Source organism: Ailuropoda melanoleuca, chromosome 5, assembly GCF_002007445.2.
Source record: "Ailuropoda melanoleuca isolate Jingjing chromosome 5, ASM200744v2, whole genome shotgun sequence".
NCBI lineage: Eukaryota > Metazoa > Chordata > Mammalia > Carnivora > Ursidae > Ailuropoda > Ailuropoda melanoleuca.
Genome location: NC_048222.1, coordinates 95,273,322 through 95,300,232, shown reverse-complemented (window position 1 = coordinate 95,300,232; position 26,911 = coordinate 95,273,322). Strand labels below are relative to the sequence as shown.

General features: G+C 34.1%; 1 protein-coding gene across 4 annotated transcripts in view; it reads right to left on the bottom strand.

Annotated features, from left to right (window-relative positions):
- The window catches only part of FSTL5 (follistatin like 5), a 720,210-nt gene that overhangs the window by 325,869 nt on the left and 367,430 nt on the right, over window positions 1-26,911 (bottom strand). For all 4 annotated transcript variants that reach the window (XM_002916266.4, XM_034661428.1, XM_034661429.1 and 1 more), the window contains exon 5: window positions 10,260-10,456. In XM_002916266.4, the coding sequence (XP_002916312.1) occupies window positions 10,260-10,456 (197 nt within the window). The remainder of the gene's footprint in view (window positions 1-10,259; window positions 10,457-26,911) is intronic.

The window sequence follows — 26,911 nt, the reverse complement described above, 5'->3', positions numbered from 1 at the left end:
CTGCAATGCAAACATTGTGGTGATTTTAAGGATGCAGTGACACAAGGGTTTGGTCAGGTATTTTAATATTTTTGAGTTTGTTTTTTTTTTTTATTCTCATACATGTCCCTAAAGAGAAGGAGTTGGAAAAACCTAGAGAAAATCTTCATCATTTTCTGTCTCATATTTTCTATTTTAATTGTTTACTCTGATTAAATCATGTATTAGACAAAGAGAATGAACCTCTTCCTCTTTTTCCTGAATGCTGGCATAAGACTAGCTTGATCTTGATTTGATCTTGATCTTGATTTGATCATGTTATACAACTTAAGCTGGACGTGCTGTTTTAACGAGTGTGCCCTAGAGAAGCAAATTGTCCTGGCTAGAAGTTTTCTAAAACCAAAAACCAAAAACCAAAACCAAAAAACCCAATTCTGTTCACCTATATTGGATCATGCCCAAGTATAGGAGAAAAGTGATTCTTATCTTATTATCAATATTTCAAATACATGTTTTCTACATTTATTCCATTTTTTGGTCAAAAAACAGTCTACTTTGGGGCGCCTGGGTGGCGCATGTCGTTAAGCATCTGCCTTCGGCTCAGGGCGTGATCCTGGTGCTCTGGGATCGAGCCCCACATCAGGCTCCTCTGCTAGAAGCCTGCTTCTTCCTCTCCCACTCCCCCTGCTTGTGTTCCCTCTCTCGCTGGCTGTCTCTCTCTGTCAAATAAATAAATAAAATCTTTAAAAAAAAAAAAAAACAGTCTACTTAAAACATATCTCCTAGTAACTTCTTCTCCNTTGTGTTCCCTCTCTCGCTGGCTGTCTCTCTCTGTCAAATAAATAAATAAAATCTTTAAAAAAAAAAAAACAGTCTACTTAAAACATATCTCCTAGTAACTTCTTCTCTCCTTTAGGTTTCCTGATAGATCTATGTACAGTCTGGGGTATTCCAAAAGAGAGGGATACTTTCCTATGACCTTTCAAGAAATGGAGAAATTGCTTTAGATATCTAAAGTTTTGATAACCTTATCAAAGTGTCTGAATGTCTGCAAGGAAGTATGACAGAAAATAAGCAGATTTCCTTCCCAAGTGCACAGTAATACATTAAGCATTCGTTGACACAGGGGATCCAAACTTGTAGAGCTTTCATAGTTGCCAGAATTTCTTTTATTTATGTCTGGCACTGGTTCCAAAAACTTCCCAGTCTAGGCTCCTCAAAACACATGTATTATTTCTAAACTAGTGATCATGATAAAGCCAGACTCACTGAATATATTGTTATCTAAGTATCCTACAATGAAGCTTTAGTCAAGGAGATTACTCGTAATTTCATTTGTTACCTACTGTGAAATACCGAGTACGTTTCCCAAATTTACCAGGGTTTTTGAACTCTCTAAGGCTAAAAGACAATTAAAGAGTCTCACTTTCTTTAATGATTAAAAATCAGGCTACATGAATCTTGGGCTCCATAGAGATTAGAATCAGTGTGACAAAATAGAAGTATTAGTAGAATGTATGTCATCCAGGGAGCTCAAATACACAGCATCCCAAAGGGGACACATATTTAATTTCAAAGTAATAGAACTGTCAAGGTTGCATGAGGCATTGTAATAACTCAGGGATGATTCAGTATTTTGATACTATATTCATTTTTTATCCCAAAACAAAAGAAAAAAAAATAAAATAAAAACAAAAAAATCCTGTCCCTCCCAAAGTAAACTATTCTCCTTATTATTCTCCCTCATTTGTTTATTTAGATATCTATTTGACAAATCATTTTTTACTATCTACTATGTGTCAGACTCCTAGACTCTGAAAACAAGATAGGAAAAAATCCCTCCCATGTGTAACTTATATGCTAGTAAAGGGGGAACAAATAAATATATAAGTAAAATACATAGTATGTCAGACAATAAGTTATTTGAGGATAAATAAAACTGGAAAGAAAAAAAGAAAATGCCAGAAGTGAGTAGAGAGGATTGTCTCCCTGCTGTGGAGATGCGTGGATATTAGTTTTCTGGACATGTATCATGACTTGGAAATCAAAGATTACTATACTGACTCTCAATAAAGAGATAAAATATATGGGATCAATTCTGATGGTCTCAAGTCAGGTCATGGTGATGAGGCCACCGGTGTGAGGGTGTAAGAGGACAATGGAGTAGAATCTTCCCGTTCTGTGTCTTTTTCTTCACTCGGTAGAGACAGAAAAACAACACCTATCATATGTTTAAGTGCACATCAGAAGAAAGCTCCCTCATCCTTTGCAAGTTATTTTTCCTCAAATTAATCATGACTATGTCATAATAAAAGTGCTCTCAGTAGATCAGAGCTCAGTGATCCTCTATTTTAAAGAAAGTACATCACATTTGTAAAGTTGAGGAGAAGAAGATATATTAACTCTTTACTAGACAAATGTGCAGATTACAGCAAAGCCTAAGGGGTCAGGAAATAAATATATTTTGTTAGAAATACATATTCTTCAGGCATTATCTTAAAGCCTCTCCTACATACTTGATATGGATGGGTTGGCTTCTCTACTACATGGTTCTCCAAACATCTCCTTGTACACTTCCTTTCTGCTTCTCCCCTCTCCCTTCCTCCTTCCTTTTGTCTTTCTTTTTTTGACAACAAACATGTGCCAAGAACTGTGCTAGGGGTTGGAGATACAGTGGTAAATAAGAATGACACAGTCTTTGTCCTCACGGAGTTAATTTTCTAGAGAGGATAAGTGGGAACAGATAATCAAATAATTAAATAAACAAGATAATTACAGATTGTCAACAGTGTTCTAAAAAATAAACAAGGTGAAAGGGCAGAGAGTAAATAATTAACATTACAAATTATAATTGTTTAATCATATATAACCGATGTTATCCTGCAATAGGTGTATTGGAAGAAAAGGATTACATAAAAATTAATTACATCTTTTAAGTTCTCGTTTAGGTTTTGTAACATTTAAAAAATCAATAGGACCAGCATGAATTCTTTTGAAAGACCTGCTGAAGAGATAACATTAATGGAAAGAAAAATTTTGTATTTTTAAAGCATTCTATATGGTTCACAGGGACTTTCTGAATGTGAATGCCCAATTTCTAAATGCACTTTAATATTCTAAAGGAAAGATGCTATAAATGATATGTTTAAATGTTTTAAAAACAAAATTTTAATTTTCCAATTGTCTTGTGCATATCATGAACAGCATAAAAAAAAAAGAATATTTGAAACTAGTTACTAGTGGTTCCAGATAGAATTGAAAGTACTGTTTCTTAATTGTAGCCCCAAGCAGTAACTAAAGCAACAATCACAGGCCTTACCTTTCTTTGCTAAGTGCTAACTGTTGCTGTTATTACCCTCCTGAAATCTTTAGCACTTGAAAGGAAATTGCCAGTACAGGAAGATCTACCTACTGGCATTGCCACTGCCATTCTAAGTCAAGCACCTGGTTTCTGCTGCCTTATTTCCTCTACCAGAAGGTTTATGGAGCTTTAAAATGTTAAATAGGATTAATTACCGTGGCATTCCCTGGAAGTTCTCCCTTAATCTCCCTTCTCTATCCAGACAAGTGCTTGTTTATTTGTATTTAGTTTGTTCCCACTAAAATAGCTTTTTATCTATTAGACAAAACAATTCTTACCGATATTATAGTAAATAAATATGTTGACTAGACACCAGAACCTTTAAAAATCTTTAAAATTGTAGTAGGCTTTATTAACTCAAAATAAAGATTAATTGTCCATTCCCTATGTAACAGCTCTGATACTTTTTAAAGAAAATTGTATGTACAAAGTTTGCAAAAACATCATTGCCATGGCCATCCTGATAGCTAAAAAATATCTGGTCTTATTTATTCTTGCTTTTTATTTAATTTTGTAAATGTATTCACATATGGTAGTCATTGAGCAAATAGCTTTTTAAGTCAAATATGTATAACATAATAATCTAAATCCTGTGAACAAGTAGCTCTTTTTATTATTTTAATAAAGAGTTGGCATGTGTGCACATTAGGGAAATATTTCATTCTAATATGCATGCCTAATGTGAATCAGCTTATTAAGATGACAGAATCTAAATGAAGAAAGAGCTAAATCAATATACTCAATACAGCTGCTTATTTAAACTCAGAATCACAAGGGAATGATTTTGCTTACTTAAATTCTACGGGTGGTTATTTTATGAAATAGGGAGAGGACGAAGGAGTAGATTTTCTAAGCTGTTAGCACTATTTCACTTTAAGAACCCTATGTTTACTGCTGTTAAATTAAACAAGGAAGCCATTAGACTGACTTGGCTCTAAAGCCCTGGTGCCTTTGTAAACAACCCAAAATCTAAGCCTGTAAATGCCTCAACTTTTCAAAACTGACAACCAATCACAAATAGCCAAGTATGTTTTAAGGTATAGCCAATTAATGTCTTCCTTACTTTGCTTTCTCCTTTTCTCTATAAAAGTTTCCCCCTTGCTCCCCTCAGAGGAGCGCTTCTTAACCACTTCTGGTTTGGCATGGCCCCATTCAAACTGATTTTTGCTCAAATAAATTCTTAAAATTTTAATATGCCTCAGCTTATCTTGTAACACTGTTAAAAAATTCAAGGGTGCCATTCCACCAGGTTAAGTCTGCCTATGCGTCCCCTCATCTTACCCTAAAGATCCAACATTTCAGACCATGGTGCAAGACACAGTTGTCCATTCCCTTCTAAGGGACAATCTGTACAAATTCCTTTGTGTTTCATATCCTGGTTTACCTCTGTGCCCCTATGAAATCCAAGTTTCCCCATATCGCTGTATACATTTCCTTTTCTGACTCAATCTCCATTCCTTTTCAACTCAAACCCAACATACTGATCTCTGGAAATCCTGCTCTCAAAGCAGAAAACTCTCTTTTACCTTCCATTTCTTATAAAAACATGTTCTTCACTACATTAACTTTACAAAATTCTGGCTGCCCCTTAAGAAAACCATTTGTCCAATAATTTTAACAATTAGAGGCCAATTTTTCTCTCATATCTCTTCTACCTCAACAAGGAAGATGGTCAATAACTAAATGGCTCCCTACTGGCACTTCCGGATTATTTCTGCTTCCCAAACCAGTCTTCATTAGATAGATAAAAAGGTGAGAGAGATGGTAGATAGATGGATGGATGGATGGATGGATGGATGGAGAGAGAGAGGGAGAGAGAGAGAGGACCTATTTATTTGAATCTCAGGTAATTCAACTATATAATTCTCTCATATTCTTTCCCATAATTCACAAATAAATTAAGCTGCTGATTCACAATATTTGTGCCTACCTTAACTCTTTTAATATTACCAGCGGTTTCAATATACATATGAATAAACCACCCAGAACAGTTCTGAACTCCTTTTTTTTTTTTTTTTTTTATAACAAATGATCATTAATGGTCACACTTCTAGTGACCTTTTCCTACATGCCAGACTGGTCAGAAGGAACATACTCATTCCTTAGGTCACTTCCTGCTGAAATCTTTATTTCAACCATCACACATTCAGGTCATTTTTAGGAAAAAATATATATGCTTAATACCACAAATGTGTTAATATGTAGCAGATGCCTGACCATACTAGTCATATACATAACTCTTGGGGGAGATAATCAGGTTTGTGATAATGCTAGGAAAAAAAAATTGTTTGTTGAGGCTTTTGCAGTGAGCTATTATTTTATGAATCATGCATTGGAATATGATAACCCAATTTGGAGCATATTGCTATTAGCTTTGAAAATACAATTATAGCTAACACACTGTATTTTCTATATGCTAATCATGTTTCTAAGAAGCATACATATTGTAAATAATATAAATACTATATCAAATTTATGTGGTAAGTACTATTATTATTGCCAATATAGAGAAAGGAAAACTGAGTCACAGAATATTTAAGTAACTTGCCAAAGGTCCACAGTAGTAAAGATGCGATTTGAGGCCAGGTTCTATAATCAAAGTTCTTAACCACTATACTTTTTTTTTTTTAAAGCTTTTATTTATTTATTTGACAGAGACAGCCAGCAAGAGAGGGAACACAAGCAGGGGGAGTGGGAGAGAAAGAAGCAGGCTCCTAGGAAGGAGCCTGAATGTGGGGCTAGATCCCAGAACGCTGGGATCACGCCCTGAGCCGAAGGCAGATGCTTAATTACTGCGCCACCCAGGCACCCCATTAACCACTATACTTTGATCATCAAAAAGATTATTTTGAAAAAATTGTTCTAGGACTTTATCAATTTAGAACCACTCACTCCTTTCCCTTTGAAACAGTCTCTTTTGATCTTTTGAAATGCTTATGTCATCTTAATCTTTGTTGATTTCCTTTTTTCTGTTATAACCTGTTTTAACTCTTCCATATCCTCCATTGCCAATGGCAAATCTAAAAGTGTGCTGCCATCAATTTTATCAACTTCATAAAACACAATTCTTTTGAAAGTCCAAAATTTCACTTTGCTAGAAATTTATATCTTATAGTTGGTATTTTTAACATACAAAAATGAGCCTCAGACTGGAAGACTAAATGTGCAGTTACAGATGTTTATGGTAAGCTAGAGTGGTGAAGAGATGGATTGAACGAGATTTATTTCTATAACTGGTCAGTTCATTTTAGCAAATATTTTCTTGCTATGACAAATTGTTAGCTGTGATACTAAAGATCCTACTCGTTTTATCTATTACATTTTTTTATGAATTTTCACTCTCAACTAGAAAGGCCTCTAAGTTCTAATTTACTTGGAAATCTGCAAGAAAAACTCTAGAATATATATTCATTATGTGGAATAAAAATAGAATGTGCGCAGCCAGCTTTCATGCTGCAATTGTAAAACCTCAAAGTCAAATTATATTCTTTAATTTTTACTTGTCACTGGCAGTATCAGAGTTACATATTAAATTTCTGCTAATAATAGCTTGTAAATTATTAAGAGACACCATTAAGATCCTTTCCCTCTTTACCCTTCTAAGTTAAATTATTTTAAAATTCCATATTAAGTTACGATATTAAATGTTTAGAAGTTTATTAATAAAACCATATGTATTATTGGTTATATTTGGCAAAAAGTTCTTAAAGATTACCTGTAACCTAAAAATACACAAGTCAAAAACAATATTTGCGCTATACGTATGTAGGTATTCATTCTATCTTTTCAAGAGTGCTTTTTATAACCTTTTTCTGTTGTTTCCTTTTTTTGTTTTGCTTTTAATAGTTGATTACTGAGAGATAAGATACTGACATTTTCACAATACACTGCTGAAGGTGGGAATGACTTATCTGGTATGGGATGTTTTCAGAAGGAAGTTGGTAAACGTTCTAGAACTTTCCTTGCTTATACCTCATGGATAGTCAGGATGAAAATAGGTTTCTGAAGTTTCTGAAGATAAAGTTTCTGAAAATAACTTTCAGATGAATTGGAAGGGTACTTTTCAGACATACAGCAAGTCCAAATCAAGGGAAACAAGAGAAAACAAAACTAAATTTTGTAACAGATGGAGTTTATTACGGGTTGAGTTGTAACTTCTTAAAAAACATTCTGAAGTCCTAATCCCAAGTACCTCAGAATGTAACATTTTTTTGGAAATAAGGCTGTTGAAGATATAATTAGATAACTTAAAATGAGGTCGTACTGGAGTAGGGTGGCTCCTTACTCCAATATGACTGGTATCCTTTTGAGAAAAGGTAAGGTGTTGCAAAGACAGGCACACAGAGAGGATGTATGTGACTACAGAGGCAGAATGATGTCATCTACAAGCCAAGGAATGCCAAGGAGTACCTAGCACTACTAGAAACTGAAAGAGACAAGCAAACATCCTTCTCCAGAAATTTCAGAGAGAGCATGGCTTAGCAACCTCCTTGATTTTAGATGTTGAGCCTCCAGAACGGAGAGAGAGGTTGATTTAGAAACCCACTTTGCATTATTTTGTTATGGCTGCCCTAGGAAACGAATACAAACTTGATGCGGCAGAAACGTGAAACAGGCATAAAGTGCTGTCACTGCCATTTTCTAGTGAGGAGAAGTTTTCCATTTGGATTTAGATGAAGTTACTATGATAATAACAGGATTGGATCAGGTTTTGTACCCAATCAATGGTTACAACGGTATAGATATGTTAATAAAAACTAATATATACATTAATATATATAATACATAAAAGTATATAAAATAAAAACAAAAGCAAAAACACAACATATTCTGATATGTCAGGCCCATGTAAATCAAGAACACGTGACTTTATTATAAATTCATTTTAATGAACTAGTCATTTCCTGTCATTACTATAAATATAAAATTCTGAAGCGTTTCTTTCTTGAAAAAAAATCATGAGGTAAATGATAACACAGGTATTTTAATTAAAGGTTTTATAATTTTACCTAAAATTCCAGAGTTTGGTTCTTTAAATCCCAATGCCTGGATTTAGTAACTAGTCAGTAAATGCAGGCTGAATTAAAGAAGATAATAAAAATGATATAAATTTTTTTTCAAAGATTTTATTTATTCATTTGACAGAGGTAGAGACAGCCAGCGATAGAGGGAACACAAGCAGGGGGAGTGGGAGAGGAAGAAGCAGGCTCATAGCAGAGGAGCCTGATGTGGGGCTCGATCCCAGAACACCGGGATCACGCCCTGAGCCGAAGGCAGACACTTAACCGCTGTGCCACCCAGGCGCCCCAAAAATGATATATATTTTAATTAACTGGAATGACAAGAACTGTAATCAATTTAATTACAAAGTCACTTTGATATAAATTCTCTCAACTAAGTTACACTATTCCAAGGCTTAGATATCCTTGCATAATAAAACGATTATTCTACCATGTCAGATTTTTAAAATAAACTATAAAATTAACCATAAGAGATGAATGGCATGATGTTATATAGATGGACTACTAGATTTTTTAAAAACTGTATTAACTGCTAAGCACTGCAGCAAAATCCACCTCAATATACACACTATAGGGATTATCAAGTAGTTAGCAAAATTCCTCAGTTCAATCACCATTTTCCTAGATTGGTCACCCTTGATTGGCTTCTTTTCTCCATTACTCCCTATAACCTGTACACATTTTTGAGGACTTATTTTACATTTCTACTACTATCTACAACTAGTTTAGTTTCTTGAATCTGGGTATAACATTTTCCTTCAAGCTAGTCTGTCTATCTCCATGATACATACACATAACAGCATTTCTATTTTTCCAAAATCGCTTAAATAGACCTTTTGTTTATTCAAATATTCTCTTTTAATAACAAGTTTCTCATACATGTTTCATTTTGGTGACAATTTTCAAATAAATGAAATTTAATAATGTGGACTTAATATTAGACCTAGATTGATTATATCCTAATTGATCTTTGATTACTGAAACAATAAAACATATCAGTGATTTAATACCTTCTTAAATGATTTATTTACATTTATGTTATAAATGTGCTCAATTGCTGGTGAATAGTTCCCTTGAATATTGGATACACAAGTTTTTATTGACTGATAGAAAATCAAATGTTACAAAAGCTCCAGAGTATATCTGACGATATCTGATAAATTTTGTGAGATAAAGAACTGGTGATTCCTTTAGGTATTTAAGGTATAAAAACCTATCAAAAGTAGTTATCTTTTTTAAACTACAAAATATCATATAAATGTTACTTGAAATTAATATCACTGATAGAGTAATGTTAAAAGGAAAATACCAAAAACCAAACAAAAAAACAGTCCTAAAATAGCATCACTTAGGCCACGTCCCAAACTGAGGATTTACAGCATAATATAACTGTAGTTCAACCTCCTCCAGAAATATAGTCTTAAGAGTCAGTCAGGAGTTTTTCAGTCTGTACCAATGAGTCTGCCACTTGGGCCCTTTCCATCCCCCAAAAGAAGATGAGGTAATCTACATGATAATAGCCCGAGCCTTTCCACCTAAGGGAAAGAGGCCTTGCCTGAAACAATCTTTCTCTTGCTACTAATTTTCTTGCCCCGCTCTCCTTCTACAAAAACTTTCCATTTTGTACAACTGTCTGAACGCCCCTCTATTTGCTAGATGGGATACTGTCCAATTCAAGTATTGTTTAATAAAGCCAATTAAATCTTTAAAATTTACTCAGTTGAATCTTTGTTATTTAACAGTAGTCAAATTTTAGCCTTAAAAACATGTTTTGTCCACACTCTCAAATAATATAGATTAAATATATAATTTATTAATACAGAATAAATTCACACAGACATAAATATATCGTACATGCTATATTTAAATAAACTTGTTAATTTAATCTTGAATCATACCTGAGTTAGTTCATTAATATCTACAAGTCCGTTGCTGTCGGCATCAAAATATTTAAACATTTGATCCACCAACACCTTCTTCCAAGATATGTCATCACCGTTAGGGTTTTCATTTTCTTGTGTAATATATTTTTGATTTTGTAAATCTAAAAGCATGCTTTTCATCTTGTTGTATTCAGTGGCCTTGCAGTTATTTCCTGTAACAAAAGAACTAAGTTATTTTCAAAGCAATATTTTTGAAAAGGAATCATTTATTGTATTAATGTTAAGAAGATGGTATCTCTGGGGTGCCTGGGTGGCTCAGTCGTTAAGTNTGGGTGGCTTAGTCGTTAAGTGTCTGCCTTTGGCTCAGGGCATGATCCAGAGTCCTGGGATCGAGCCCCACATCAGGCTCCTCAGCTGGGAGCCTGCTTCTTCCTCTCCCACTCCCCCTGCTTGTGTCCCCACTCTTGCTGGCTATCTCTCTCTGTCAAATAAATAAATAAATAAAATCTTAAAAAAAAAAAAAGAATCTGGTATCTCTTATAGATAACATATTTGGTGCATAATTTTTATGTTCTTACTTTGCATACTTTACAATTCATACAAGGTTAAAATAGTGGGCTATTTTCATGGTAGGATAGAAAATTTTTCATTTCTATCAAATCTAATAACATATTTACTGTGTGTTTACTCTATGGTGAAGTAATTGGTTCTATGAGGAGCATAGAAAAACATGATAGCTCCAATTGTTTAAATATATTACCTTAGTTTTAATCCTCACTATACATTCCTATATAGATAGTTCACAGGTTTTGAAGCACAGGGAGATGAAATGACTTGCCCAAGGCGAAGGGTTAGATTGTGTTGGATTTTGCAACTGAACTCATATATCTGGTTTCAAAATAGGATAGCATATTTTTAACTGGAAGTATGCTTTTTATATTTGAATTTGTTTTGAAGAAGTTTGTGTATGTGTGTGTATTTGCATTTTAAAGAATTCTATTCTTAATGACACTAAGCTCATATTTGTGTTCTTACAAAAGTCTTTTTCTGATATTCACTTATTTCTCATTTTAGAGCACTCACTGTATAACATGACATATGTTTGTATTTTGTATCTTGAAGTTTTAACTTTGCAAATTTTATCTCCTCAAATGAAGTATAAGCTCATTGAACTAACAATGCATCACAGATTTTCAGTATTTCCCATAAAATAACCAGGACAAAACTGACAACATCAGAGTTAGTGAAAATAATTGCTTAGCTTAATGTCTTCAAAAATAAATGCAATTGCTCTAATATCTTCACATAATTATCTTACAAAGGATTTTTCTTATACTGGCCTCATGATAATGTCTTTAAATAGTACATTGAAAAGTAGTATATACCACTGATAGCAAATGTGATATAAAATACATTATTGAAAATGCAGGGCCTAATGTAATTTGTAAATGAAAAAGTAGGTATTATATTAGCCAAGAATTTAGAGTACATATTTTTAGAGAAAATACTAACTTTATAATCGTTGTCAATTTTGACAATTAGGCTTTAACAGAATCTACAATTTAAAAAGATTTCTAAAGATTTTTAAATATATGTCTGAGAAGCATAGAGTTGAAAAACAGCATTTGAAGTCTCATTCTCTTTCAAGAGAAGATGGAAAACAATCTCTTATAGAGAGATGAGAGACTGTCTTATTTTTCAAAGACAGCAAAATAACTACTGTTGTTCAGCAATTTTAGTGTTTAGCAATCCTGTCAAGAGCTTCTTTTTTACAATGAAATGTAAACTTTGTGCTGCAGATTAAGTCAATTTTGCATTATTCTGTTCTCAGTAAAAAAAATAATTCTGAGCATATTCTCATAATAGCAAAGAAATCACTGACAAAAGAGAAGTAATCAAATCTAGAGGGATAGGTAGCAATTTTGGTGTCCATGTAAGTGTCACAAAAAGAAGTCTTCAAATGTGTGTGTGCCTGTGATAGTATGTGTGCCTGTGATAGTGTGTGTGCCTGTGATTGTGTGTGTTTGTGTGTGTGTGCACACATGTGTATGCATCAGGAAACAAGAGGAATGTGTGTGATAAAAGAATGGGAAAACACATCATAGACTATTTTAATAGCTTTACCTGGGATTTCTGTATTTGACTTTGGGTCTGTATCTCCTTTCATCTGACTAATAGTGAGTAGGGTGGAGTGTGGGGATGCTGACATGGGGCCACAGGCAATGTGGAGATCAGAATGCTAGTGAGAGGCAATGGGAACTAGGGTTTAAATGCTGAGAACCTGTTAACTAATATTTAAAAATTGAGGGAAAAGGGTACAGTTTGAGTTATTATACTCTAATTTTGATCTAAGTGAGTAAATGTGATTATCATAATGATCTCAATTAATACTTTAGGTTCCCAACTTGTAAATTTCCTTGAAAGTTCAAGTGGTTGTCAGCACTCCAAAGAAAATAAAAATAACAGCATTGAGTTAAGGCATTTATAGTCTATGGAAATGCACAAGAAGTAGTTAAACAATTATGTAAAACTTTCTGAAATTTATAGATTTAATAAAATTTCTGTCACAGAGTTTTAGTAATAAATAGGAACATCTGCTATTACCAATAAATCATACGTCGTGCAGGTTTCCTATGTGTCAGAAACTTTATACGTATTAAATCTGTTGACCCTCACAACAGTCCCAAAAGAAAGACAACACAATTATCATCATTTTATAGACAAGGAATTAAGGTATTGATAAATTCAATAACTTGTTCTAAGATACAGAGCTAAAAAGGAACAGAATAATTTTTATGTATAAGCAATATCCCTTTTGTCCTTTATTCTCTACTTCTCTCATCATCAGACCTGAGTTTTAAAATCAACTTATATATGGGACTCAGTAAATTTGTCCAAGGATTATTTGTAACGTGAAAGATAAACATAATAATAAACTCTAGGCAAATAGAGAAAAAAGAACTGATTAAGGAAAAAAGAAAAAGGACTACCTGAGAAGTTACAGGAGAATAAAAAAGTACTGAAGAGAAAGCTAAAGGGAGAAGAATTTTTCAAGAAAGAAGGTATGATGAAATGTCAAATGTTTCAGACTAAAAGTAAGATAAACAACAAAATACTCCCATTGAATTCCTTACAGTGTAAGTAATTGGTGACCTTAAAGAAAAATTTTAGTAAATAAATGGAGTAAAATTCTTTTTTAAATTCTAGAATCTCCTTTTTTTTTAAGATTTATTTATTTATTTTATAGAGAGAGAAACAGAGGTAGAGGGGAAGTGAGAATCCCAAGCACACTCCCAGCTGAGCGTAGAGCCTGATGTGGGGCTCAATCCCAGGACCCTGAGATCATGACCTGAGGCAAAAACAAGAGTCTGATGCTTAACCAACTAAACCACCCAGGTGCCCTTATAATCTCCTTTTTTTTTTTTTATTATATACCTCTTTTCCAATAGAATTCACATTTTTTTCTATTGTTTTATTTTAATTACAGTATAGTTAACATACAGTATAATATTAGTTTCAAGTGTGCAATATAGTGATTCAACAGTTCCACAAATCACCCAGTGCTCATCCAGGCAAGTCCACTCCTTAATCTCCATCACCTATTCCCTCATTCCTCCACCCACCTCCCCTCTGGTAACCATCGGTTTGTTCTCTATATAGTTCAGAGTTTGTTTCTTGATTTTTTTCTCTCTCTTTTTCCTTTGCTCACTTGTTTTGTTTCTTAAATTCCACATATGAATGAAATCATATAGTATTTGTCTTTCTCTGACTTATTGCTTTTAGCATTATACTCTCTATCCTACTCTATACTACCTATACTACTCTATATCCATGTCATTGCAAATGGCAAGNGCTTTTAGCATTATACTCTCTATCCTACTCTATACTACCTATACTACTCTATATCCATGTCATTGCAAATGGAAAGATTTCATTTTTTTTTTAAGATTTTATTTATTTATTCGACAGAGATAGAGACAGCCAGCGAGAGAGGGAACACAAGCAGGGGGAGTGGGAGAGGAAGAAGCAGGCTCATAGCGGAGGAGCCTGATGTGGATCTCGATCCCAGTACGCTGGGATCACACCCTGAGCCGAAGGCAGATGCTTAACTGCTGTGCCACCCAGGCGCCCCAAGATTTCATTCTTTTTTATGGCTGAATATATATACACACACACACACACACACACATATATATATAATCTTCTTTATCCATTCATTTATTGATGGACACTTGGGCTGCTTCTATAATTTGGGTATTATAAATAATAGTGCTTTAAACATAAGGGTGCATATTTCTTTTTGAATTATTGTTTTTGTAAATTTTTGGGTAAATCCAGTGGTGTGATTACTGGATCAGAAGGTAGTTCTATTTTTAATTTTTTTAAGGAAACTCCATACTCTTTTTCTGGAGTGGCTACGCCAGCTTGCATTCCTACTAATAGTGCATAAGTGTTCCTTTTTCTCCATATCCTTGCCAACACTTGTTTCTAGCATTTTCATTTTAGCCATTCTGACAGGTATTAGGTGATATATCAGTGTTGTTTCAATTTGCATTTCCCTGATGATGAGTGATGTTGAACATCTTTTCATGTGTCTATTGGCCATCTGAATGTCTTCTTTGGAGAAATGTCTGTTCATGCCTTCAGTCCATTTTTAATTGGGTTATTTGTTTCTTGGGTGTTGACTTATATAAATTCTTCACACATTTTGAATACTGACCCTTAATCAAACATGTCATTTGCAAATATCTTCTAAATGGAGCAGAGTTCTTTTTATAATGACTTAAGGAACAAAAACAGTGAGTATTTCAAAATATTAAATATTTACTACTTTTTTTAGTGGAATAAAAAGAACTAGAATAATTAATGAAGAAGAATAGATATTTAGAAATGAACATCAATTAATAGATATTTGGAAATCATGGACTCATCCGTGACTCATCCACTCATCAGGCAGGAAGGTAAGAAATTTTTGTTTATTTGGCTGCTTTGATAAGATTCCTTTCTCAAAGCTTAATCAACAGGGAGCGTTAGATTAGTGTAGCTAAAGGAAAGAAATATTTTCCTGGATTCACTTCCTATTCTAGGAGATAAGTAAGAGATCTCCTCTGCTGTCCCTGTTCTAAACACCGAGAATAAGACAAATGAGTTGCCTATTTGGTGGTATCTATACCATCATCTTTCTATGAATGCTGGGGCTGTACTGATTCTTGATTTGGAGTCATTCTTAGTGCAGTTAAAATCCATCTGGCCTTGGGGGCTGGGAAAGATACAGACTCTCTGACATTCAAATGGCTGCACCTGTGTAGTTGGCAGTGTCTCTCCAAGTTTCTATGGAACCAAAGATAATTACATTTTATATATCTTATAGTACAAGCATCCGTTTCAGTACAGGGTAAGTGCTAAAATTTATAGATTATATCAATTATGCTTTGCATTATGTTTTTCAAAGGCTGTTTTTATCTTTTGAAATTATACTTTTATTATCCTTCTCTCCAAGCATCCATCAATAAAAATTACCTATTCCCTTCAACAAAAAATATTCAAATCTAAGTATATAAGAATATTATTTTTATTTTTAACATTTATATTTAAAATTTGATTTTTTTCTAATATAATATGAAATCTTACATATTCAAAGAATAAAAATGGAATGTTTTTATTTTAGTGTTAATTCTTTCCATTTATTAGAACATATATTGGAAGTGTTTTTTCCTCACACTGTTCAATAATTGTTAATAAAATCCTTTCATGGGTGCCTGGGTGGCTCAGTCGGTAAGCGTCTGCCTTCAGCTCAGGGCGTGATCTCAGCATTCTGGGATCGAGCCCCACATCGGGCTCCTCCGCTGGGAGCCTGCTTCTTCCTCTCCCACTCCCCTGCTTGTGTTCCTTCTCTCACTGGCTGTCTCTCTCTCTGTCAAATAAATAAATAAAATCTTTAAAAAAAATAAAATAAAATCCTTTCACATACTTTTAGAAAAATATTTTATATTTATAGCATAAGGAATATGTCAGAATTTTAGTATGTTGATTTAATATGTATATATGAATCAAATTAAACATGGAAAACTATTATATTTGTGTTAATCTGTAAGTTGTTAAACTGTGTATGAAGGAGGTAAAATTATCTTTATTAAAAGTTGTCTGAACAGAATTAAAACAGACTTTAATCTTTAACTGGAAGATCTATTTAAGTGTGAAAAAGATAAGAGTATAAATATTTTTGTGCTCCGTGAACTCTACTTCAATGTTCATATTAAAAAGTATATTATAGGGGGGCCTGGGTGGCGCAGGCGTTAAGCGTCTGCCTTCAGCTCAGGGCGTGATCCCGGTGATCTGGGATCGAGCCCCACATCAGGCTCCTCCGCTAGGAGCCTGCTTCTTCCTCTCCCACTCCCCCTGCTTGTGTTCCCTCTCTCGCTGACTGTCTCTCTCTGTCAAATAAATAAATAAAATCTTTAAAAAAAATAAAAATAATAAAATCAAAAGTATATTATAGTCATACAGAAAATTAATGTAAGTTTATTATGTTTCAGATACTATCTAATTTTGGAATTCACTAATACAAACACATATACACATACAATTTCATAACTTAGTACATTTAAAAAAAAAATAGACTCCACATCCAGCATGGAGCCTGGTGCAGGGCTCAAACTCACAACCCTGAGATCAAGACCTGAGCTGAAATCTAGAGTCGGTCACCCAACTGACTGAACCACCCAGGTGCCCCAATGACTTAGTACATTTTAAGTGTCATTATTTTCTCCTAGAGGCAGGGAATTTTATTTTTATTTTTTATTTTTTTTATTTTTTATTTTTTTTTAGATTTTATTTATTTATTTGACAGAGACAGAGACAGCCAGCGAGAGAGGGAACACAAGCAGGGGGAGTGGGAGAGGAAGAAGCAGGCTCATAGCGGAGGAGGCCTGACGTGGGGCTCGATCCCACAATGGCGGGATCACTCCCTGAGCTGAAGGCAGACGCTTAACCGCTGTGCCACCCAGGCGCCCTGGGAATTTTATTTTTAAGATTTATTTAAATTCCAGTTAGTTAACATACAGTTTAATATTAATTTTAGGTGTACAATATAGTGATTCAACACTTCCATGCAACACCCAGTGCTCATCCCAAGTGCCTTCCTGAACACCCATCACTTATTTGACCCATTCCCCCCCTCCACTTCCATTCTGGTAACCATCAATTTGTTTTTTATAGTTAAGAGTCTATTTCTTGGTTTGAGGCAGGGAATTTTTTTTTAAAGAATAAATTTTATTTTTTAGAGTAATTTTAGGTTCACTGCTAAATTGAGAGAAAGTAAAGATTTTCCATATTCTCTGCCCCCCACCACCATGCAGACTCCCCTCCTATCAATATCCTGCAACAAACAGTGAACATATTAAAAGTCCATTAGAAGTCAAACAGAATGTAGCGTTCTAAGGTTGCCTTCTTTTACTTAATCATAAGCATTTAATATTCTTCCATGTTTTCTCATGGCTTGAGAATTCATTTGTTTTTAGTGTTCAATTATATTCCATTGTCTGGATGCACAACAGTTTATTTATCCATTCATCTACTGAAAGATGCTTCTAAGTTTCAGAAATTATGACTAAAGCTGCTATAAACATCCATGTTCAGATATTTATGTGGCCTTAGTTTTCAGCTCTTTTGGATAAATACCAAAAAGCATAATTGCTTGATCATAGGCAAAATTATGTTGTTTTATAAGAAACCACTAAGCTGTCTTCCAAAGGGGCTATACCATTTTGTATTCCCATCAGCAATGTTTAAGTGTTCCTGTTGTTACACATCCTCCCTGGCATTTGCTGGATCGTTCTGGATTTTCACCATCTAATACATGTTCAGTGGCATCTTGTTATGTTATAGGCAATTTTTTAAAGTTAATAAGCAGTATTAAAAAAAAAAGGTTTGGCTTTCTAGTTTAGCCAATGTGATTGTATATTAGAATTTCAATAAAAGTGCTCTAGTTCATTTTGCTCTCTTAACCCTGAGAGAACATTGATTAAAATGCCTTTGAGATGTCAGATTAGGCACACTAATCTGTCCAACTATACTCGTCAAAGGTGACCCACATTGGAGCAAGTGCCCAGCTCAGCTGTTACTATCACTGTCCTCTCTCATCATCCTCACAAACACAATCACATGTTTAAAGATGAAGAGAGTGTGGATGGAAAATGCAATAGAATGAAACAGCACAATATAATGGTGGAATTGATCACCTAGAATGCTTGGAGACCTAAATGAAAAATGGACATTTCTCTTACCCAAAGTAAATGCAACTTATAATATTAATGATCATAAAATTGGCCAAATGTGTTATTTTATTGTTTTGGGAATTTAACAGTCTTTAAAAGCATTATCTTTATAGGAAAAACCAAGAAAATGTAATAGGCTTAATATGAAAAGGCATGCCTCCCATACAACATATGAAAGCTACTGCTGTTAAAGAGTTTGTGATTAAGTTTTTCCTGCTTAATTTTTTTCTGGCAAGCAATCTACAAATACTTTGTACATGATATGTAAGGCCTTCCATCTTCTTACAGTCATATAATTATTGTTAAAATATGAGTGCATATTGCCTTAAATATTGTAACACATAACTTACAGTTCTTGCGGTAGCCTGTGTTTTATGAAGGTTATTGATTATCATTTATGCTACCTGTATTTATATTACTTCTCAGAGTAAAGATTCCTCACGTAAAAACTGCTTAATTTTTAAAGAATTTTACCAAATCATTTAAAATTAACCAGACTACAAAAAAGTAAATCTAACCCTGCAGCAAATATAGCCAAAAGTAAGCCTCACATAACTTCATTGAGAATAGATCTCTTAGTACTTTTGAACCCTAAATAATCTTTCCCCACAATTTTATCCCATCACTCAAATATGTAGTTGTCAATGAAAAATTTATTGTTTGTATTGATGTTATAAAGATATGCTATTCATATTTGTGAAGCCATAGTCATATAATGATTTCTAATCCAATATTTACACAGCAGTTGTGTGCTGGCACTGTTCTAAGTATTTTACAGATAACTCATTTAACCTTTATAATGACCCTATGAAGTAAGAACAATTACCATACCATATCATTGAAAGCATAATAAGCCCAATAATAGGCTTGACATTTGACATTACATGAGAGGTCGAGAACTTCTAACCCTAGGATTATAAACCCATCACTCAGAAATTAACTCAAAAATGTCCCATGAGGTATACAGAACTTACAAGTTTGTATCTTTTTGTCTACTGAGAAGATAGAGAAGCTTTCATTGTTTTTTCTTCTGTTATTGTACAAATGTGTGCGAAATTCTGTCAAGAACTTAGTCTTCTGAGGAGTGCCTGCATGCATGAAATCTGATATGCATACACAATAATAAATCATTTGTTTGTCATCTCTATTGCAACAGAGGTCTTTTGGTTGGTAGGATTTTTAATTTCCACAACAATCATTATGGGCACCACCTAATAATGACACGAGTGACTTACCAAGCCTACCCAAACATCATGATTTTGTATGCTCACAACTTCAAAAAATGTAAATCAAATGGTGATACAATTACCAGGCAAGCTTGATAAACCACAGAGAAAAACTGTAATACTTCCATATGGGAAATGTAGTTCAAACAGCCACTGAGCATAGTGCTTTGGTCTGGAACAAATCCAGAAATGTACTCTTATAGGACTATAATACTTTTCCTTAAGCATTAAGTTTAATGCTAAATTTATCTGTACTAGAAGTTTGAGATTGGATTAATTTCTTCATGAAGTTTATGCATGAGCCCTGGGTCCTTTGGACAGTTGGGTGTTAAAAGTTCCTAGTTACAAACATAAGCATGTTTTTTTCCAGTCGCTGAATAACTTAGTCAAGAGTTCAAATACACCTTGCTTCTTTATAACTCAACTACTCTTTGTCTCATTTACCACAGAAAAGTACAAAAGTGATAGTGAAAAAATAGGATTTTTTTCTGTGATTTTACTTCTATATATATTCTATATAAATTATTCATTCTTTTTTGCAAAGCAAACAGAAGAGATAATAGTTATGAATGACCATCTACTTCTGGCTGTGTCTTATCCTATCAAATGTAATAAGAAATAGTATTTCTACAATAAATCTAATTCTAGTCAACTGTAAATATTCACCTACTATCATATACTAAACATCACAACAGCAATGTTGATAGTGTTGATGTTGTTTTATGATAGATATTTCCTCACAGGTTCAATCTTGAAATGGGTTAATATATATGTTAATATATATATTATACATATGATTTATAGCTTGCTGGATTTGGGAAGAGATTTCTTGTATGCATTGTATGTGGATGGGTAGTATCAGCTTTTTGGATTTTTTATCTCTATACAGTCCTCATGTATAAATAATTTATCTAAATAGATGTAATATGAAAAAGCCATGTCCCTGCAATAGTAACAACTATGTGTCAATTGTCATTATTTCTTTTAAGCACAGCTGACCTTCAGGAGATATTGTTCTATAAAGGTCCTATGATATTTCATCTATTGATTTGGCATAGCATGGATGCTAGCATTAATTACCTCCCAGCTGTCCCAAACCAACCAAATAAACAGAAATTATTCCACTAATTTGTGTCCCTCTGTAGAAGACAATTACTTGGTATTTTCAAATCAGTCCAGTTTTAGTCTTTAAAAAGTTAAATGGTCAAGAAATGACTTCTTCAACAAGACATGTATCTGTCATTCTCTACTATTTAAAGATTCTTCAGAGTATTTCCCAAGTGGACCTTATTTTTGTCTGAAATTTTAATAACTCATACATAAAATACTGTATATTAAAAATATTTGGCTATATATAACCTTTATGCAATGCTCATTGTTTTGTTATCTGGAAGATTATAAATGTTAATTGTTAGATTCCTCAGCATTGCGCATTATCATAGAAATACGACACTATATGACACATACTTAATTCACACATACTTAGTCACACAAGATAAGAAACAAGTATTTGTTTAGTCATGCACTTTCTTATGGATATACATCATTTTTTTTTAAGATTTATTTTTTATTTGAGAGAGAGAGAGGGAAAGGGAGAGAATGGGGGAAGGGCAGGGGTAGAGGGACAGAGAGTCTTTTTTTTAAAGATTTTATTTATTTATTTGACAGAGAGAGAGACAGCCAGCAAGACAGGGAACACAAGCAGGGGGAGTGGGAGAGGAAGAAGCAGGATCCCAGCAGCGCTGGGAGCCTGATGCAGGGCTCAATTCCATGACTCTGGGATCACGCCCTGAGCGGAAGGCAGATGCTTAATGACTAAACCATCCAGGTGCACCAGGCACAGAGAGTCTTAAGCAGGCTCCACACTGAGCGTGGAGCCCAAAGCTCCATGACCTTGTGATCATGACCTGAGCTGAAACCAAGAGTTGGTCTCTTAACCAATTGCACCACCCAGGTGCCCCACGGATATACCTCATGTTTTAATAATAGTTTATCATGACCTTGACCAAAGATACCTAGAAAATAGAAAAGACAGAAGGCAAACTATATAAGCATTGTAAATAGGAGGACTGTAAGGTTTCTACATTAAGTGCAAACTGTGTATGCCATCTGTAGAAATTGTGCCTATTAGACAGTGAGCAAATAAATATAGAGGAAATGATAAATTAATTTTTAAATTAGATGAGTTTGAGGTAATTTTGGGATATCCTGTAGAGGTCTCAATGAGGGAAAAGGAAACATAGTTATAGTTCAGAAGCTCTGTATTTCAGAAGCAAAAAACGGTTTGATAAATTGGACTAATGAGTCATTGGCAAATGCATGGCAGCATGATTGATAAAGGAGAGCACTTGTTGTGATGAGTACAGGTGGTATATGTAAGTGATGAATCACTAAATTCTACTCTTGAAACCAGTATTATACTATATGTTAACTAACTAGAATTTAAGTAAAAACTTGAAACAAAAAGTTAAATAAATAAAGGAGGGCAGTTGTAAAGTGTGAAGTGAAGGTGACAATGGTCAAACCATGATCACACACATTTTCAAGGAATATTAAGACACAGACTTCTTAAAAAGAGGCTACTAAAGCCCTTAGTAGTTTGGTGGAGAAGAAATGAAGACAATTTAATCATACAACTTTATGCACTAAAGTCTATTTCTTGAAAAGGGAGAAACTAACTGCTGCAAATGACATGGAAGAATATAAAGAAAAGAGATGTTGTCTTTCTCTGAAATGAAAAGTTTACTGTCAAATTCAGCTGACATTTTTATTTTTACCATATGCAAGCATGCGTGTGTGTGTGTATGCATAAAAAAAATCTGTGGTTATATTAATATGAGTAATAACAATGCTTGTACAGGTAATTCTTTTGATAGGGTATTAACTAATGTTTAGAAAAAGACTATGGGCTACTTTATCAAAAGTAAGTTCAAGATAACTTTATACAGTGAAAGTTGCTTTTTCATTAAATTGGCTCTTCTCAAGTTAATTTTGCTACAACTTAAAAGCATATGAGATATGAATATGTTACATAAGAAAAAAATTTAAATGTGTGAAATTTCTAAAGTTGATAGAGATGTAAAATTCCTAATTTTCACATTATGAATAAATAGTAAAAGAGGGTTATGTAAGTAGTTGTCTTTCTCATGTATGTTTTCAGATGCAAATGAATTACAAACACCTTATTTTTAAAGACAATCATTTTACAAATGAGTCGCATAATTATTTAATAAATATATTTTAAAACAATGCCTGGGGGCACCTGGGTGGCTAAGTCATTAAGCTTCTGCCTTGGGCTTGGGTCATGATCCCAGGGTACTGGGATTGAGTGCCACATGGGGCTCCCTGCTCAGCAGGGAGCCTGCTTCTCCCTCTCCCTCAGTCTGCAGCTCCCCCTGTTTGTGCTTTCTCAGGGTCAAATAAATAAATAAAATACTTAAAAAAAATAAAACAATGCCTGACTATTTAGTTTCTAAGAAAAAAGAGAAACCATAATGTTCCCCTTTACATTAACTCTAAAATTCTTATGTATTTAATTTCTTGATTTACTTACCTGTTTTGAGCAGTGAAAACAAAAACACCCTTTCTTTGAAGATAACATGCATTAATATTCATACACCTATATTTATATATGTCCATGTAGATGCTAATGCAAAAATATATAATGGTTTAGTAATATTTTCTTTTCTTCAATTAAATTGGTTTCTTCTTGGCTCCATAATTAAAATAATAACAGTAGCTTATATAGTTTCTGTCTAAAGATTTTCCTTTGTACAATTTTAATGTTGTTCAGGCCACATACTGATTTTTAGTGCTACAGTTTGGTCAATAAGTTTGGGATGAGCAAAGAAATTATTAGGTCTCTCCAATGGAAAATTATTCATTATTTATAACATGACTTTCAGGGTTACCTGACTTCAGCCTTTCAATGCCTTTGAAATATTTTACTGCTCTGTAAATTGTAGATAACTGATACCAATGAAAAGTAATTCTTGTCTATGGACTTGCAAATGAATTCTGACTGGAAGAGATTCAATTGATTTCTCTCCTCTCTTTTGTGGAAAAAGCCATATTCATGTGTACCTGTAAGAGCATTTCCACAATTGTTTACTCCATATAAGTATGTGGCTCTTTAGCTTCCTTGAACTGATTATAACATCTGCCTAGGTCCCTCATAAATAAGGAGTTAAATATTTAACATGTGTTAAACCATGCCAGAATTTTGGCCAGTACCCAATACTTGATTCAGGACCAGGTCCCTTGGAGAGACCCATCCTTTTGGAATTCTGCCAGGCTTAAAGACTAAATAGAAAGCTATGTGAGGCATGATCTGAATTTTTATTTTATTTTAATGACTTTTTAAATCATCCTTAAATGATCTTTCCCAAACTCGGTAAAAGATCTCAAGGGAAGAAAAGAAAATTCAGCACTTGATTTCTGGAAAGATGGCAGTTGTTTTAAAAGTCTGAGGAAGTACAGCTTTTTAAATAGTCCAAGAAATATAGGAAATTATATCATAAAAAGGGGGAAAAGGCAAAAAACACAACATAACACGATAAAACAAACAGGATGAGGGAAAAGATGGGTGATGGAGAGAAAAAAAGAGAGAAAGTGAAAGAGAGTGAGGAATAGACTTGTTTCACAAATAATCCATTTTCCTTCTTTTGTTTATTAAAAGGAATTATCAAAGACCAATCTGAGGGAAATAGTTATCTCAGGTTATCTTAAGTAATAGATTTTTAAAAATCTATGAACTCCAGGAAACAAACTGAGGGTTTTAGAAGGGAGGGGGTTAGGGGGATGGGTATTAAAGAGGGCACGTATTGCATGGAACGCTGGATGTTATATGCAAACAATGAATCATGGAACACTAAATCAAAAGCTCATGACGTACTGTATGGTGACTAACATACCATAATTAAAAAAAAAAAATCTATGCTAGGTTTGGACAAACTTCTTCTGTAAAGGGCCAGAGAATAAATATTTTAGACTTTCTGGCCCATGCCATTTATGTTACCACCACTCAACTTTGTTATTGTAGGGCAAAAGCAGACGTAGGCCGTATGTGAACAAATGGTTATGGGTGTGTTCCAATAAAACGTTATGCACAAAAGCAGGTGGTGGGCCATAGTTTGCTGCCCCGATGTATAGAATAATGGCATAGCATAGATAGATATCAGTATGCTTTTTGGCTCTTTTCTTGAAATCTGAGAGTAGAGTTTTTGGGAAACAAACAAAAAAATACATAGATACAGATATATTCAATGCTGAATTCAAAGGCAGCATTTTTTAATCTTAATTTTAAAAGCTCCTTTAACATATCATATAAATGCATTTCAAAATGGTGTGAGAAATTAATATTTTATTTAAATTTAAGGGATAGTATAGAATGAAGGAGAGCTGTTATATCACATATATCCCAGGAAAGTCATTGATTTTTCTCTATTGTCATAAAAGAGTAGACTAGACCTTTAACTTTTATTGAAGTAACCTCTTGGTCAAAAGGGGTTGTTTTAGGTGAAAGCATTTTGTTAAATGTAGTCAGGGTAAATTTGGTATTATATTAACTTCTGAACATAAGAAAAATCTGCCATTTGCCTAGTGGAGATGGTCAGGAAAACCAGACAAACAGGTAATTCAGACCCCAAAGAGTACTGTTGGCACAGCTTCAAGTTGCTTTTAAGGTATACTAAATGAGAAAATAGGACTCTCAGAAGCAGCAGTTTTTAGTGTGTGTTTCATATTATAGCCACCTGAGGAGCATTAAAACAAGTGATGCCTGGGCCTCTTTCTCAAACTCTGATTTAATCCATCTGTGGTGGGGCCAGGGCATCAATATTTTTACATAGTGTTTCAGATGATTCATACATATATCCAAGGTGGTGAACCACTGTTTCAGAGTTTAAATAAAGTAGATTATAACCATATCCCTATAAGAGGAAAAGCAGTCGTGACATTAGTTCAGGTGCTAAATCGAGGCCGTGATCTCCTAGTTGCTTCTTCACACACATGGGTCTAGTAGCTTATACAACAGGAAAATGCCTTGAGCATTCAGGGCTTTTTATGAGTTTTGTGTATTGCAATAATGGTAAGTCTGAGTTAAATTTGTAAAGCTGAAGAAAAATATGCTTTCATCAATGAATTGCATTCTAAGTCTCATTGAGCTTAGGGGGCAACCTAAGCAATGTCCCTAGTCCCTAGGGCTCAGAAATATAGAGGCCCTTCCTGGGGCCTAAGTTTGTTTCTCCCTTTAAACTTCTATAGTACTTTGTATGAATCACATTTATTCTAATTCTCTCTTGCTCGCTTACTTTTTTCTCATTATACCTTTTATTTTTTAGTTTTTTAAAGATTTTATTTATTTGACAGAGAGCATGAATGGAGGGAGGGGCACAGGGACAAGCAGACGCCCTGCTGAACACGGAGCCCACCATGGGGCTCCAATCCAGGACCCAGAAATCATGACCTGAGACAAAGTCAGATGCTTAAATGACTGAGCCACCCAGGCGCCCCTACCTTTTATTTTTTTGAAATATGACATGTTTCCCCCTCTTTTGGACTATGATATGCCGATGATAAGGATTATTTATGATTCATTTTGTGTCATTCACAAGTTCTTGAACAAGGTTTTATACAAAATAACATTTCAATACATTGTCATAAGTTAAATACCAATATTTAATACCAAATTAAATACCAATACGTTTTTCCCCCTATTCCTCCACTGTATATATTGCTTCTATTTTACTAGTTTATCAGGTAAACTTAGACCAGCTTATTGGAGAAAATATACCTACAACTATACCTATTGTTCTACACACACACACATAAACACAAATACAAAATTTGTATTTTGTATACAAATATATATTTGTATTTTCACTACCTTCCTCAATGCCAATACCTATTTGCTTCATAAATATTTGTTGAATATCTTAACATCTACTTTGAAAAGAGGAAGAATAGAAATGACTAAAAGAGTGCAGTATATAAGGGGTGCCTGGTGGCTTAGTTGGCTGAGCATCCAACTCTTGGTTTCTGCTCAGGTCATGATCTCAGGGTTGTGAGAATGAGCCCCGCATTGGGCTCTATGCTTGGCACAGAGTCTGCTTGGGGTTCTCTCTCTCCCCCTTCCTCTGCCCCTTCCCCAGCTCCTGCACATGAT